Source organism: Kogia breviceps, chromosome 13 (genome assembly GCF_026419965.1).
Source record: "Kogia breviceps isolate mKogBre1 chromosome 13, mKogBre1 haplotype 1, whole genome shotgun sequence".
NCBI classification, from domain to species: Eukaryota; Metazoa; Chordata; class Mammalia; order Artiodactyla; family Physeteridae; genus Kogia; species Kogia breviceps.
Window position 1 is genome coordinate 37,482,687 of NC_081322.1, and position 16,486 is coordinate 37,499,172.

The 16,486-nt window shown below is 41.4% G+C and overlaps 1 protein-coding gene across 1 annotated transcript in view; it reads right to left on the bottom strand.

The window, feature by feature from the left end:
* Positions 1–16,486, bottom strand: part of PREP (prolyl endopeptidase) — a 142,967-nt gene that overhangs the window by 47,857 nt on the left and 78,624 nt on the right. Inside the window, exon 10 of the mRNA XM_059083658.2 lies at positions 13,059–13,162. Coding sequence (XP_058939641.1) covers positions 13,059–13,162 — 104 coding nt within the window. The remainder of the gene's footprint in view (positions 1–13,058; positions 13,163–16,486) is intronic.

Genomic DNA, 16,486 nt, shown 5'->3' on the forward strand with positions numbered 1-16,486 from the left:
CGTGCCCCGGTCCGGGAAGATCCCACATGCCGCCGAGCGGCTGGGCCCGTGAGCCATGGCCGCTGAGCCTGTGCGTCCGGAGCCTGTGCTCCGCAACGGGAGAGGCCACAACAGTGAGAGGCCCGCATAATGAAAAAAAAAAAAAAAAAAAGCAAGAAAACCAAGACTCTTTCTTATCATCTTTTACAGTCAAATTATTTTAACACAGCTGCTATCTAAAGAGAAAACAGATACAAACATATGCCCTCTGAAAATGAATGTTATGCTATCAATCTAGAATGGCTGGGCGACAAAGAGAATTCTAAAGAAAGGCAGGAATCTGTTTATGCGAGAATATGTCACTGTGAAGCATACTATAAAAAACAACATGAAAGCTTAGGCACAAAATCGTCAAGAACAACTGATTCAGTTTAAGGCCATTTCCTAATCATATGCAAGCACTGTATCCTCTCAAAATGTTCTTTTTGAAAACATTCCCCCATTCACTCTTCACTAACATGTTCTGAAGATTTCTGACCTATTCCTAACTGTGAGAACACATCGCTACAGAAGAACATTATCGTTAGTTCAATAGTCAGCTCACAAAGGATGTGGATGAGTCAAAACTTGCATATGCCATGCACTCAGCACGGAAGTTAATGAGTATTTAAAACACTAATTAATGTTCTGAGAACATGTTCTCTGAATGGCAAAGCCCGTATACTAGCAACTACAAATTAGATATCGCCAAGGTTAGAAAAAAATCTAAAGAAAAAAAACGCCACTCCTTCTACCCCAAGGCATCTTGGTAAACCCAAAGAATCATCTAATTTTAGCATTTCTGGTCGGCTACAATGCAAACTGCCTTTGGGATGTTCTTGATGTCTCACATGCATTACTGCAGGTAAACCTCAGAAGGTAAAATTCCTCAGTTTAAGAGGACAGGAATCAAGATACTAAAATCTGTGTTAAATATTTATAATTCTTACTATATCTGTACTCTGTTGCCTTAGGTTTGCTATCACCCCATAAAACTGAATCTTCCTTCTAATATATTCTTTTATAAAATGTGGAAACTGTTGTTAAGGGAGTTGATTCAGAGTACACTGTTCTTTTTTAGGTCTATAAATTTTGTCTTTCATTTTGGGAGGAGAAAATCCAATCTCTCAGCTGGCTGAACAAAAATGAGACAATGAGAAACCAAAAACTGCATTTTTGCTAACACTACATCCTTTGTCATGCCACGTTCAACCACCGTGCAAACGCTACTCCATCCGCAAAAGACAGCTGCCAAAGGAAACCCTACCTGCATAGGATGTTGAGGGCATGATTCCTTTCTTCTCAAATTTCCTGTGAAATTATGAAAATACTGCTACAAAAAGGCAGAGACAGTCTCTGAATGAAGGGTTGTGGTAAAATTCTTCAGGAGTCCCAGTAAGGACCTGGGACTTATGGAAGCAGTCATCCCTCAAAGCCCTGCCCAGTTTCCACCTCTCCTGTGAAGACTCCCTCCACAACCCTGACCAGGACATGGCCGTGCTGATGGAAGCTTTCACCTTTCCCTTGATCACTGGGATAACATCCTTGGGGGTGTCTGACCTTTCAGATCTCTGTGTCTCAACTTTCCAGACTGACTATAAATTTCGCAGGGATAGTGCCTCTGTCTGGAACTTCTCTGTATTCAAACAGTACTACCTGCCATTGCATGTCACATCATAAATATTTGTTGACAGACTACATTTCTCTATTCCTTCGCTTCTGTTTAAAAATGAAACATATTACTGATTATAAATGTAGACAGATTTTTCAGGTAAATCACTTATCACCAAACCTGTTATTAATGTAATTTCTTTTTTTTTTTTTTTGCAGTGTGCGGGCCTCTCACTGTTGTGGCCTCTCCCGTCGCGGAGCACAGGCTCCGGACATGCAGGCTCAGTAATTGTGGCTCACGGGCCCAGCCGCTCCACGGCACGTGGGATCTTCCCAGACCGGGGCATGAACCCGTGTCCCCTGCATCGGCAGACGGACTCAACCACTGCGCCACCAGGGAAGCCCTATTAGTGTAATTTCTAAGGCTCAGTATTTCAATTTCTTTTTAAAGACACGGGCAGCGATGTTCTAACCAATATTATGTGGTCATGTCATTCACAATAAAAGGAGGGAAAAGATCAGTCAATTGCAGATTTGATAAACCTATCCAAAACTAAATTCTTATGTGTACCCCAGATCGGAAGAGAAACCGTTTTTCCAGGATCAGATTTTCAAAATTGTATTTCCGACACAGATCAGTTTTCTACCCACTACAGGACTACCCAGTCCTGTAGTCAGGACTGGATAAAGACTACACAGACAGTAGCTCTGTTCTGTGTCCGTCAGCAATCTAGAGCACTCCCACCCCCTACCCCGCACCACTCAAGATGCTCTGGGTCCTGAATGAAAGAACAGCCCTCTGTGGCTTATTTAGCCATGTGTTTCTTCGACCCTCCTCTTCTCCTCTCCTTGGCTTGGTCCACCTGACCAGCTATACCACCAGGTATATGTGCATGGCTGTGACCACCGTTAATTGCACTGCCTAACCATGCAGGGTAACCTAGGCTGCAGTATTTGCTTCAAAACGATAATGGGCCTCACAGAATGTAAGAGAGAATGACGACTAGCCCAGGGGATTTTATTTTAAAATCACTTACAGAATAAATGTAAACACCAGAGTCAAGCAAAATCAAAAGCAGCATTACCCTGAAGTAACTGAAAACAGAAACAGAGTATCTTTTTTTCCCCAAAAAAATGCTGTGGTTTCTATTACATACTACAAGTAATTTTTTCCATTCATGCACAAACTCCTCTCTAGGGTCTGCTTTTACAGTTTGGTCATTGTTGGCAACACCACTGACAGCCTGATCAAATTGTGAGCACATCTGTCACGCTCACATTTCCTGTCCAAGCTCTGCTGTGTACACCTGAGCTAAACCACTGCAAAGTGGACTTTAAGTCGCCGGTGTTATGACATCACGGTACATTCCAAAGGCACCTTTACACAAAGAAAGAATTCTATTTAAATAACTCAGTGCAATATGTGTGATGTATATAATCAACCGATTAAAATCTTCTATTGCCGTTATACTAGGAAGGCTATACTCTGCCCCAGGCATACCTCCTTAAGATCTGTAAAACCAATGTGTTCTGTCCAGTTACTCAGTTACTATCTCCTTAAATATTTACCATGAATCTTTTAATCTTTTTTTCCTCCTATTGCAGCAGTACAAATAAAAGGTTGTAAGCATTTCAGTAGCTCAACGTCAGAGAAGTGGAGAGCCAGACACAGAGGAGTTCAGTGAGTTTTCCAACGGCATAGCAACTGGCACCACCCAAGCACGCTTCCTCCGCAGTTTAATCTGGAAATTTCAGGCTGCTATGCACACGGCTGAGGGATTTCTACTCCATAAAAGCATGTGCTCAACTGTAAAGTTTTATCTTTTCATTTATAAATGAAAACAATACATATTAGGTTGCAACTAGTTTCTTGGTGTATCATCTGTGAAGAACAGAAAAAAAACAGCTACCTGAAAGGAAAAACAACTCCACCATCCTCACTGAGAAATAAAGGTCACTTCCCTAGACGAGGCTGCCTCCCTGGAAGCTGTCATGATTACAGGTCCCCCTCTTTGCCCTAAACTCCAAAAGTAATTAATCACTTTGGCAGGAGTTGTGGGAAGCAGAAAAAAATGAGAATAATGTTTTTTGAAAATATACACCTGAGGGGCTGCACAGTAGAGATGAGAAGAAGACAGGGGGTGGGGTGGGGGGTGTCTCTCATGGGCAACTCTGCCCAATCGTAGGGCAGCCAAGGCTGTACCCTTGAGGGCAGAAGGCAGGGACAGTCACTGGTTGCTGCCTGGGCGTCCTTTGCATTACTGATGGGAGAGGCAGTGGCATGCATCACACACACACACACACACACACACACACACACACACACACACACACACACACACACACACAGGCCTGAGGATGCCCAGGCAAGGACTAGAAGTAGTCCCTGAGAAGGCCAAATGTTACAATTGATAGGGACATATTTTTTACACATGGAGAAAACGGAAGACAGCAAAGAACGACAGCCTACAAGTGATTTTAAAAGTCTAGTGCAGGACTATGGTGAATTAACGAACCATATAAGCACCAGACAGGGGCTACTGCCCCTAAAAGATACCTCTACAGGCAATGGCTCACCCTGAAAATGAAAGAAGCCAAAATAGCTATGGAAAACTAAAAGTCTGCTGAATTTATTTCTAACACTGATTATATTCTATGTGCCAGACACTTAATATGGGCATACCTTGGAGGTATTGCAGGTTCAGTTCCAGACCACCACAATAAACCAAGTATAAGAATAAAGCCAGTCACATGAATTTTCTGGTTTCCCAGTGCAAAGAAAAGTTACATTTGCGCTATACTGTTGACTATTCAGTGTGCAATAACATGAAGTCTAAAAAAACAATGTGCGTATCTTAAAGAACACTTTATTGCTGGAAAATGCTAACCATCAGCAGAGCCTTCAGTGAGTCATAATCTTTTTTGCAACAGTAACATCAAAGATCACTGATCACAGATCACAACACATATAACAATAAAAATGAAAAAGTTTGAAATTTTGCAAGAATTACCAAAATACGACACAGAGACATGAAGTGGACAAACGCTGTCGGAAAAATGGCATCAACACAGATTTGCTCGACACAGTTGCCACAAACCTTCAATCTGTAAAAAAACAGTATCTGCAAAGTGCAATAAAGCAAAGCACAATAAAACAAGGTATGCCTGTATATATCATCTCATATAATCCCACAGAAATGCTGCAAAATACACACTATCTCTGTTTTACAGTTGAAAAAATTGTGGCAGAAAAGTTAAGTGATTCACCCAATGTCACCCAAGAAGTACATGTAGATTTCAGGCCTGACAGAGCTTCAAGACAAAGGCCCTGTATGTCTACTGAGAACACTCTGATTTTATAAATACTATTTATACAGACTAAGGATCAGAAAACTTTGTCTTAGACGGCCAAATACTAAGTGCTTTAGCCTTTGTGGGCCAGGCAGTCTCTGCTGCACAGTTAAAGGACTAAGGCAGCCACAGACACTGTGAACAAACAGGTGTGGCTGCTCTCCAATAAAACCAGAGGCCAGTATGTTGACCTCTGATATAGAAGAGGGGTTGGAAAACTGCAGCCCATGGCCAGATCCAGTCTGCCATTGGTTTTGTAAACAAAGTTTTATTTACCGGGAAAAAGCCTGGATCTGCCTAAGAGGCAAGAGACCATTGTTTTGGGGTGCACGAGGAGAGGATATTCAGAGCACCGCCTAAATGAGCTCAAGAGACCGGCGTGAGCCACGGCTATCAGCGCGGACCCAGAGACGGGCATGAGACGCTAAGGCGGCTGCTGCTGCCACCAAGAAGCCTGTGTGTGAGCACAGGTCACTCTCCACACCTCCCCTCCCGGGAGCCTGTGCAGCCTGCCACTGCCAGAGTCCCGTGATCCAGGGACAACTTCCCCAGGAGAACGCAGGGCACGCCTCAGGCTGGTGCAACGTCATGCTGGCCTCCGCTGCCACAGGCTCGCCCTGCATTCCGTAGCCCTCCCTCCCCCAGGCCTGAGTGAGCCAGAGCTCCATAATCAGCCGCTCCTTTAACCCTGTCCTGTCTGAGCGAAGAACAGATGCCCTCAGGTGACCTACACACAGAGGCGAGGCCAATCCAAAGCTGAACCTCAGGAGCTATGGGAACAAAGAAGAGAAAGGGAAATCTCTCCCAGCAGCCTCAGGAGCAGCGGATTAAATCTCCAAAATCAACTTGATGTACCCAGCATCTGTGGAATAACTGAATAGACAATGAATCATCCCAAATTGAGGAGGTGGACTTTGGGAGCAAGGATATATATATATTTTTCCCTTTTCTCATTTTGTGAGTGCATATGTATATGCTTCTGTGTGTGATTTTGTCTGTATAGCTTTGCTTTTACCATTTGTCCTAGGGTTCTGGTTTTTTTTTTTTTTTTAGTATAGTTTTTAGCACTTGTTATCATTGGTGGATTTGTTTTTTGGTTTGGTTCCTCTCTTCTTTCTTTCTTTTTTTATTACTTTATTTATTTATTACTTTATTACTTATTTAATACTTTATTTATTACTTCATTACTTTATTACTTTATTTATTTATTACTTACTTTATTACTTACTTTACATACGTTATTTATTGCTTGCTTGATCGATTGATTGTATGCGGGCCTCTCACTGTTGTGGCCTCTCCCGTTGCAGAGCACAGGCTCCGGATACGCAGGCTCAGCGGCCATGGCTCATGGGCCTAGCCACTCTGCGGCATGTGGGATCTTCCCGGACCGGGGCACGAACCCGTGTCCCCTGCATCAGCAGACGGGCTCTCAACCACTGTGCACCAGGGAAGCCCAATTTTATTTTTTTAATAATTACTTTTCATTTTAATAACATTATTTTATTTTATTTTTTTCTATCTTTCTTTCTTTTTTCTCCCTTTTCTTCTGAGCTGTGTGGCTGCCAGGGTCTTGGTGCTCTGGCTGAGTCTCAGGCCTGTGCCTCTGAGGTAGGAAAGCTGAGTTCAAGACTTTGGTCCACCAGAGATCTCCTGGCTCCACGTGATATCAAATGGCGAAAGCTCTCCCAGAGATCACCATCTCAATGCTAAGACCCAGCTCCACTCAACGACCAGCAAACTACAGTGTTGGACACCCTATGCCCAACAACTAGCAAGACAGGAACACAATGCCACCCATTAGCAGAGAGGCTGCCTAAAATCATAATAAGGCTACAGACACCCCAAAACACACCACCAGACACGGTCCCGCCCACCAGAAAGATGAAATCCAGCTTCATCCACCAGAACACAGGCACCCGTCCCCTCCATCAGGAAGTCTACACAACCCACTGAACCAACCTTACCCACTGGGGGCAGACACCAAACACAATGGGAACTGAGAACCTGCAGCTTGTGAAAAGGAGCCTCCAAACACAGTAAGTTAAGCAAAAGGAGAAGACAGAGAAACACATAGCAGATGAAGGAGCAAGGTAAAAACCCACCAGACCTAACAAATGAAGAGGAAATAGGTAGTCCACCTGAAAAAGAATTCAGAATAATGATAGTAAAGATGATCCAAAATCTTGGAAATAGAATGGAGAAAATACAAGAAACATTTAACAAGGACCTAGAAGAACTAAAGAACAAACAAACAATGATGAACAACACAATAAATGAAATTAAAAATTCTCTAGAAGGAATCAATAGCAGAATAACTGAGGCAGAAGAACGGATAAGTGACCTGGAAGATAAAATAGTGGAAATAACTACTGCAGAGCAGAATACAGAAAAAAAGAATGAAAAGAATTGAGGACAATCCCAGAGACTTCTGGGACAACATTAAATGCACCAACATTCGAATTATAGGGGTCTCAGAAGAAGAAGAGAAAAAGAAAAGGACTGAGAAAATATTTGAAGAGGTTTTAGTTGAAAACTTCCCTAACATGGGAAAGGAAATAGTCAATCAAGTCCAGGAAGCACAGAGTCCCATACAGGATAAATCCAAGGAGAAACACACCAAGACACATATTAATCAAACTATCAAAATTTAAATACAAATAAAAAATATTAAAAGCAACAAGGGAAAAACAACAAATAACATACAAGGGAATCCCCATAAGGTTAACAGCTGATCTTAAAGCAAAAACTGTGCAAGCCAGAAGGGAGTGGCCAGACACATTGTGGCAGGACATATTTAAAGTGATGAAAGGGCAGAAGCTACAACCAAGATTACTCTACCCAGCAAGGATCTCATTCAGATTTGATGGAGAAATTAAAAACTTTACAGACAAGCAGAAGCTGAGAGAGTTCAGCACCAGCAAACCAGCTTTACAACAAATGCTAAAGGAACTTCTCTAGGCAAGAAACACAAGAGAAGGAAAAGACCTACAAGAACAAACCTGAAACAATTAAGTAAATGGTAATAGGAACATACATATCGATAATTACCTTAAATGTAAATGGACTAAATGCTCCCACCAAAAGACACAGACTGGCTGAATGGATACAAAAACAAGACCCGTACATATGTTGTCTACAAGAGACACACTTCAGACCTAGGGACACATACAGACTGAAAGTGAGGGGATGGAAAAAGATATTCCATGCAAATGGAAATCAGAAGAAAGCTGGAGTAGCAATTCTCATATCAGACAAAATAGACTTTAAAATAAAGACTATTACAAGAGACAAAGAAGGACACTACATAATGATCAAGGGTTCAATCCAAGAAGAAGATTAAACAATTATAAATATTTATGCACCCAACATAGGAACACCTCAATACATAAGGCAAATGCTAACAGCCATAAAAAGGGAAATTGACAGTGACACAATCAGAATAGGGGACTTTAACACCCCACTTTCACCAACATACAGATCATCCAAAATGAAAATAAAAAAGGAAACACAAGCTTTAAATGACACATTAAAAACTTAATTGATATTTATAGAACATTCCATCCAAAAACAACAGAATACACTTTTTTCTCAAGTGCTCATGGAACATTCTCCAGGATAGATCATATCTTGGGTCACAAATCTAGCCTTGGTAAATTTAAGAAAACTGAAATCACATCAAGTGTCTTTTCTGACCAAAACACTATGAGACTAGATATCAATTACAGGAAAAAATCTGTAAAAAATACAATGACATGGAGGCTAAACAATACACTACTTAATAACCAAGAGATCACTGAAGAAATCAAAGAGGAAATAAAAAAAATACCTAGAAACAAATGACAATGAAAACACGATGACCCAAACCTATGGGATGCAGCAAAAGCAGTTACAAGAGGGAAGATTATAGCAATACAATCCTACCACAAGAAACAAGAAATATCTCAAATAAACAACCTAAACTTACACCTAAAGCAATTAGAGAAAGAAGGAAAAAAACCCCAAAATTTAGCAGAAGGAAAGAAATCATAAAGATCAGATCAAAATAAATGAAAAAGAAATGAAGGAAACAATAGCAAAGATCAATAAAACTAAAAGCTGGTTCTTTGAGAAAATAAACAAAATTGATAAAACATTAGCCAGACTCATCAAGAAAAAAAGGGAGAAGACTCAAATCAATAGAATTAGAAATGAAAAAGGAGATGTAACAACTAACACTGCAGAAATACAAAGGATCATGAGAGATTACTACAGGCAACTTTATGCCAATAAAATGGACAACCTGGAAGAAATGGACAAATTCTTAGAAATGCACAACCTACCGAGACTGAACCAGGAAGAAACAGAAAATATAAACAGACCAATCACAAGCAGTGATATTGAGACTGTGATTAAAAATCTTCCAGCAAACAAAAGCCCAGGACCAGATGGCTTCACAGGCGAATTCTATCAAACATTTAGAGAAGAGCTAACACCTATCCTTCTCAAACTCTTCCAAAAGATAGCAGAGAGAAGAACACTCCCAAACTCATTCTATGAGGCCACCATCACCCAGATACCAAAACCAGACAAAGATGTCACAAAGAAAGAAAACTACAAGCCAATATCACTGATGAACATAGATGCAAAAATCCTCAACAAAATACTAGGAAACAGAATCCAACAACACATTAAAAGGACCATACATCATGATCAAGTGGGGTTTATCCCAGGTTGTACGGATTCTTCAATATACGCAAATCAATCAATGTGATACACCATATTAATAAATTCAAGGAGAAAAACCATATGATCATCTCAATAGATGCAGAAAAAGCTTTCGACAAAATGCAACACCCATGTATGATAAAAACCCTTCAGAAAGTAAGCATAGAGGGAACTTTCCTCAACATAATAAAGGCCATAGATGACAAACCCACAGACAACATCGTTCTCAATGGTGAAACTCTGAAACCATTTCCACTAAGTTAGGAACAAGACAAGGTTTCCCACTGTCACCACTCTTATTCAACATAGTTTTGGAAGTTCTAGCCACAGCAATCAGAGAAGAAAAAGAAATAAAAGGACTCCAAATCAGAAAAGAAGTAAAGCTGTCACTGTTTGCAGATGACATGATACTATACATAGAGAATCCTAAAGATGCAACCAGAAAACTACTAGAGCTAATCAATGAATTTGGTAAAGTAGCAGGATACAAAATTAATGCACAGAAATCTCTGGCATTTCTATACAATAATGATGAAAAATCTTAAAGAGAAATTAAGGAAACGCTCCCATTTACCAGTGAGACAAAAAGAATAATAAAATACCTAGGAATAAACCTACCTAAGGAGACAAAAGACGTGTATGCAGAAAATTATAAGACACTGATGAAAGAAAATAAAGATGATACAAACAGATGGATTGGATTGGACTACCATGTTCTTGGATTGGAAGAATCAACATTGTGGAAATGACTATACTACCCAAAGCAGTCTACAGATTCAATGCAATCCCTATCAAACTACCACTGGCATTTTTCACTGAACTAGAACAAAAAATTTCACAATTTGTATGGAAACACAAAAGACCCCGAATAGCCAAAGCAATCTTGAGAACGAAAAACGGAAGTTGAGGAATCAGGCTCCCTGACTTCAGACAATACTACAGAGCTACAGTCATTAAGACAGTATGGTACTGGCACATAAACAGAAATACATATCAATGGAACAGGATAGAAAGCCCAGAGATAAACCCCTGCACATATGTCACCTTATTTTTGATAACAGAGGCAAGAATATACAATGGAGAAAAGACAGCATCTTCAATAAGTGGTGCTGGGAAAACTGGACAGCTACTTGTAAAAGAATGAAATTAGAACACTCCCTAACACCATACACAAAAATAAACTCAAAATGGATTAAAGACCTAAATGTAAGACCAGACACTATAAAACTCTTAGAGGAAAACATAGGCAGAACACTCTATGACATAAATCACAGCAAGATTCTTTTTGACTCATCTCCTAGAGAAATGGAAATAAAAACAAAAATCAACAAATGGGACCTAATGAAACTTCAAAGCTTTTGCACAGCAAAGGAAACCATAAAGAAGACGAAAAGACAACCCTCAGAATGGGAGAAAATATTTGCAAATGAAGCAACTGACAAAGGATTAATCTCCAAAATATACAAGAAGCTCATGCAGCTCAATATCAAAAAAACTAACAACCCAATCCAAAAAATGGGTAGAAGACCTAAATAGACATTTCTTCAAAGAAGATATACAGATTGCCAACAAACACATGAAAGTATGCTCAACATCATTAATCATTAGAGAAATGCAAATCAAAACTACAATGAGATATCGTCTCACACCGGTCAGAATGGCCATCATCAAAATATCTAGAAACAATAAATGCTGGAGAGGGTGTGGAGAAAAGGGAACCCTCTTGCACTGTTGGTGGGAATGTAAATTGATACAGCCACTATGGAGGTTCCTTAAAAAACTAAAAATAGAACTACCATACAACCCAGCAATCCCACTACTGGGCATATGCCCTGAGATAACCATAATTCAAAAACAGTCATACCACAATGTTCACTGCAGCTCTATTTACAATAGCCAGGACATGGAAACAACCTAAGTGTCCATCGACAGATGAATGGATAAAGAATATGTGGCACATATATATACAATGGAATATTACTCAGCCGTAAAAAGAAACGAAATTGAGTTATTTGTAGTGAGGTGGATGGACCTAGAGTCTGTCACACAGAGTGAAGTAAGTCAGAAAGAGAACAACAAACACCGTGTGCTAACACATATATATGGAATCTAAAAAAAAAAAAAGCTTATGAAGAACCTCGGGGCAGGACAGGAATAAAGACATAGAGAATGAACTTGAGGACATGGGGAGGGGGAAGGGTAAGCTGGGACGAAGTGAGAGAGCGGCATGGACTTATATATACTACCAAATGTAAAATAGATAGCTAGTGGGAAGCAGCCGCATAGCACAGGGAGATCAGCTCGATGCTTTTCGACCACCTAGAGGGGTGGGATAGGGAGGGTGCGAGGGAGATGCCAAGAGGGAGGAGATATGGGGATATACGTATATGTATATCTGATTCACTATGTTATAAAGCAGAAACTAACACACCACTGTAAAGCCATTATATTCCAATAAAGATGTTAAAAAAATAAACAACAAAAATAAATAAATAAAAAGCATAATTCATTAAAAAAAAGGTTTTATTTATTTTTGAACTTGATCTAGCCCATCATCTAGACTACTCCTGGACAGGTGAAGGGCAATTCACTGCGGTAAAATGATGCCCTAGTTTCAAAGAAACATTCTCGGGTGCATCAGTGCTCTTTTTTCTAACTTTCCTTCGCAAACAACAGTCTGATTCTTAATCTGTGGTCTCTGTGGTCCAGCCCCCTGGTGGGAGAGCCCTGATAAACACTTGGTACCTGACAGGTGACCTCTCACTGCAAAGGAACAGAGAGCTCACTGCATCATCGATTAGTAAGTGATTCGGTTTTGGGGAGACTCAGTACAGTTGCGGCGCTAAGAAAACAAAAATGGAGACTCTTAACCTGAAAGGATGGTGACCAGAGACTGAACTGGTGGTGCCATGACAATTAAACAGTTAATTCATCCATTCTAATATTTTGTGGCGTGCTCAACCCTGTGCCACGCAGACATACAGACGAATTTCAGACTGAAAAGGCTGGCTCCTAGCACTTGAGTGAGTATTTTATGTAGAGCAGATCTATGTTGTTATCTATGACACCACGAGACCTGAGCCAGAAAACAACCCACTTTCAAGCAAGCAGACAAACTGTGTTGCCTCGGTCACCCGGACAAGGGACTCTGGCTTCCTGCCAAGAGTGGCAGTTCCGGGAGCAGAACGTTTAAACTCTAGGAGGGCAGGGACCACGCCTGGCTCAATGCCCAGAAACAGCAGGAGTTCCCCAAATATCTGTCGCCCGTATTGTTGTGGATTACCTCCACGGCTCCTGACAAAGTGGGGTGTGCATGGCCTGGCCTGAAAGTCAGATTTTTCTGACTCACACTGTCAGGATCTAATACTCCATACCTGGACTGTCTGGTAATCAGAAGCATCGATTCCTTTCACAGTCACCTCTCGGAAGACTCTGGGCTCCAGTTCCTCTTTGGTCAGATCACAGTGATAAATGATACCTAGAAGGAAGTGGAAGTCTTAAGTTCAGTCCACAAACTCACTAGATACAAGGGGGGCAATCACAAGGCACAGTCAGCAGTGCCATGTAAGGGCACTGCAGCAAGAGGGCCCGGAACGGTCAGGCGTGTGGAGTGCCGACTTCACCATCACCATCGTGTTCGGCCTTCCTTTTTACAACAGTCACCTGGGTATTCATTTGAGAAGATTCGAATGCATTCTTTGACTATGAGAATAGTTAAACCTAACTGCAGAAACTTAACAGGTCTTCCCCACGCCAGGTCACTTAGGAGAACAGGTCAAGGAAGATGGGAGGGGCTTCCCTGGTGGCGCAGTGGTTGAGTGTCCGCCTGCCGATGCAGGGGACACGGGTTCGTGCCCCGGTCCGGGAAGATCCCACATGCCGCAGAGCGGCTGGGCGCGTGAGCCGTGGCCGCTGAGCCTGCGCGTCTGGAGCCTGTGCTCCGCAACGGGAGAGGCCACAACAGTGAGAGGCCCACGTACCACAAAAAAAAAAAGATGGGAAACTTCATGTAGGGCCATTTTACCTGAGAAGTGATTAAGATGGAAAACTCAAATGACCTGCCCAAAGTCAACAGCCGTTCAGGGGTCTCTTGATGGGAACTCTGGGGCGCCTGCTACCTGATACCCACCCATCTGTGGACACAGATGTGGACAGTAATCAAGGACCAAAGACAGCCTTTTAGGGTAGCCTTTTGGAGTTGCCTTTAAAATTTTGTTTATCCCAGTAATTGTGCACAACACAGATTGATGAACACACACCACAACATTTTAGCTTATTTTAACCACTAATTAAAATTCCATTTCCTTAATTTAATGCTACTACACTCTAACATTCAAGAACTAAACCAAAGAAACAATAAGTAAGACGAATCATTACGGTTTGGAAATAACAACATTGCTATAGTTTATGAAACAGAATTAGTCATCTGGAGTGGCTGGTGTGGAAACAGCCCTCCCACAGAATACTTTAAACATATGCTGTCAAGTATATGAAAAATCAATTCAGAGATCCTGATACTTGCTGGAAAACCAGAAACTAAGTGGTACTTCCACAGGGCATATTCAAATTGATTGATCATGTGTTAAAATGGCAGCTTGCTTTCTTTTCAACTCCTCTGTGTACGTATGAACTTCACTAACAGCTGAAAAACAGTACTCTTCCCCCCCACTGGCAAAGAGAAATACATTCAGATTCCTTAACAACAGGACTGCTAATCCCTATGAGTGTTATCTCACTTCTCATGCTTACAAATTAGTTTAAGGTTTATAATAGGGATTATGATTAACATTGACAGTGGAGAGATGTGTAACATGACCGAAGTCCTGGCTTTCTTAGTTTAAGTTATAGTTGGATATTTGTTGTAATATGACTTTATATATAAAATACTTCCAGACTACACTCTGGGCATACATTCTAAATTACCAGATACACTGAACACTGTACTTGCCCAGATAAATGTAATCTTGAGGGCCAGTTGCTATCTTCACATGTATGTTAAGTTTTGAAGAGCTTCTTCATTAGTACCAGCCCCACTTCATCCAAACACACAAAGCATGTGAATCCTTGAAAACAACTCCAGACCAAACAGCAACGACAACAAGAGATTGCAGAACAAGCATGTGCCATTTGAGCACTGGACTCACCCCGGCATCACTGTTACCTGTACTACAATGAATGACAAGGATCCGGGAGCCAGGACTCCCAGCTCTGACCAGTTACGGGGGCGGTGACCCCAGTGAAAGACAGTGAGTAGGAAACACACTCTAAATGCCTGTTTATCTCTAAAAATTGAGACAGCAAAGCCTCCAACGGCAGAATGAAATAAGTAGAGGACACGGGCTGGCTACTGTTGGGAGAAAGGGTGCCAAGTGCCTGACTTTAATTCTTCTGTTTGGGGCAGAAGTGGCACCTTGGGGGAGGCTGGGTTAAACCTAAAGGTACTGGTACTTAATATATTTGATGGATACTTTCTATTTATAGATCCATCGGGGTCAGTCCAGGTTAGCCCACTGCATATTCACACTGTAACATGAATTCCGGTAGTCTAATGATGCTTTGTGTCCTGTCTGAATTGGTTTGCTTAAGCACAAGGACTGGGGAAGGGATTGGAGAAACCATCCTAGAATCATGAATCAGAGAGGACTGGTCATGTGATCTCTGGGGAATAATTTCAAAGTTTAAGGGCAAAAGAGAACAGAATTGTGGAATTCCCTTAAGACCACACGAGGTGTCTGGACTTGAGGAGATGGGTCTCCTGATGAAAACAGTGTTTTAACAAGGCTATTCTAGCAATAGGAGAGAGGCAGGGACAATCAGCTTGAATATTCCTGCTATATATAATCTGAATAAATGTAAGGAGGTGAAAGAAATGGGAGTTAGGAGGAAGGGGCAACCCCAGAGGTTGCAAAAGAATCATCAGAGGAATCTGGAAAATCGGATATGCAAAAAGAAGGCAAGAGAACTTTGTGAAGATGACCCACGTAGATACTGTTTCATCCGATTCTAGGTTGGGTTTTAAGGTTATTGAAAGAAAAAAACCCACAAACTAAAACAAGTCTCTCAAAAACTGTTTGCACTCCTTGGTTGTTTACCCAATGGAGTTGAAAACATGTCCACACAAGAACCTGTACACAGATGTTTACAGCAGCTTTATTAATGACTGCCAAAAGTTGGAAGCAACCAAGATGCCCTTCAGTAGGTGACTGTGTAAATAAACTGTGGGACATCCAAGCAATGGACTATTACTCAGTGCTAAAAAGAAATAAGCCATCAAGCCACGGAACAACCTTAAACTCATATTACTAAGTGAAGGAGCCAATCTGAAAAGGCTACATAATCTATTGAGTCCACTACATGACATTCTGGAAAAGGCAAAGCTATGGAGATAGTGAAAAGATCAGTGGTTGCCAGGGGCTTGGCGGGGGGAGGGCAGAGCATAGAGGCTTTTAAGGGCACTGAAAATACTCTGCGTGGTATCATAATGATGGATACACGTCATCATACATTTCTCCAAACTTAGAATGTACAGCAGCACCAAGAGTGACTCCTAAGGTAAGTCATGGACTTCGGGCAACTATGATGTGTGTCCATGCAGGTTCATCAGTTGTCACAGGGGATATACCCTGTAGCAGGGATGCTGATGACGGCAAAGACAGTGCACGTGTGGAGCAGAGAGTGCGTAGGAAATCTCTGTACCAGCCCTTCAGGTGTGCGGTAGACCTAACACTGCTCTAAAAAAATAAAGTCTTGAAACCTTTTTATGCCTTTCCCAAAGAGCCTGGGAAAGGTTCTTTGATTTCTT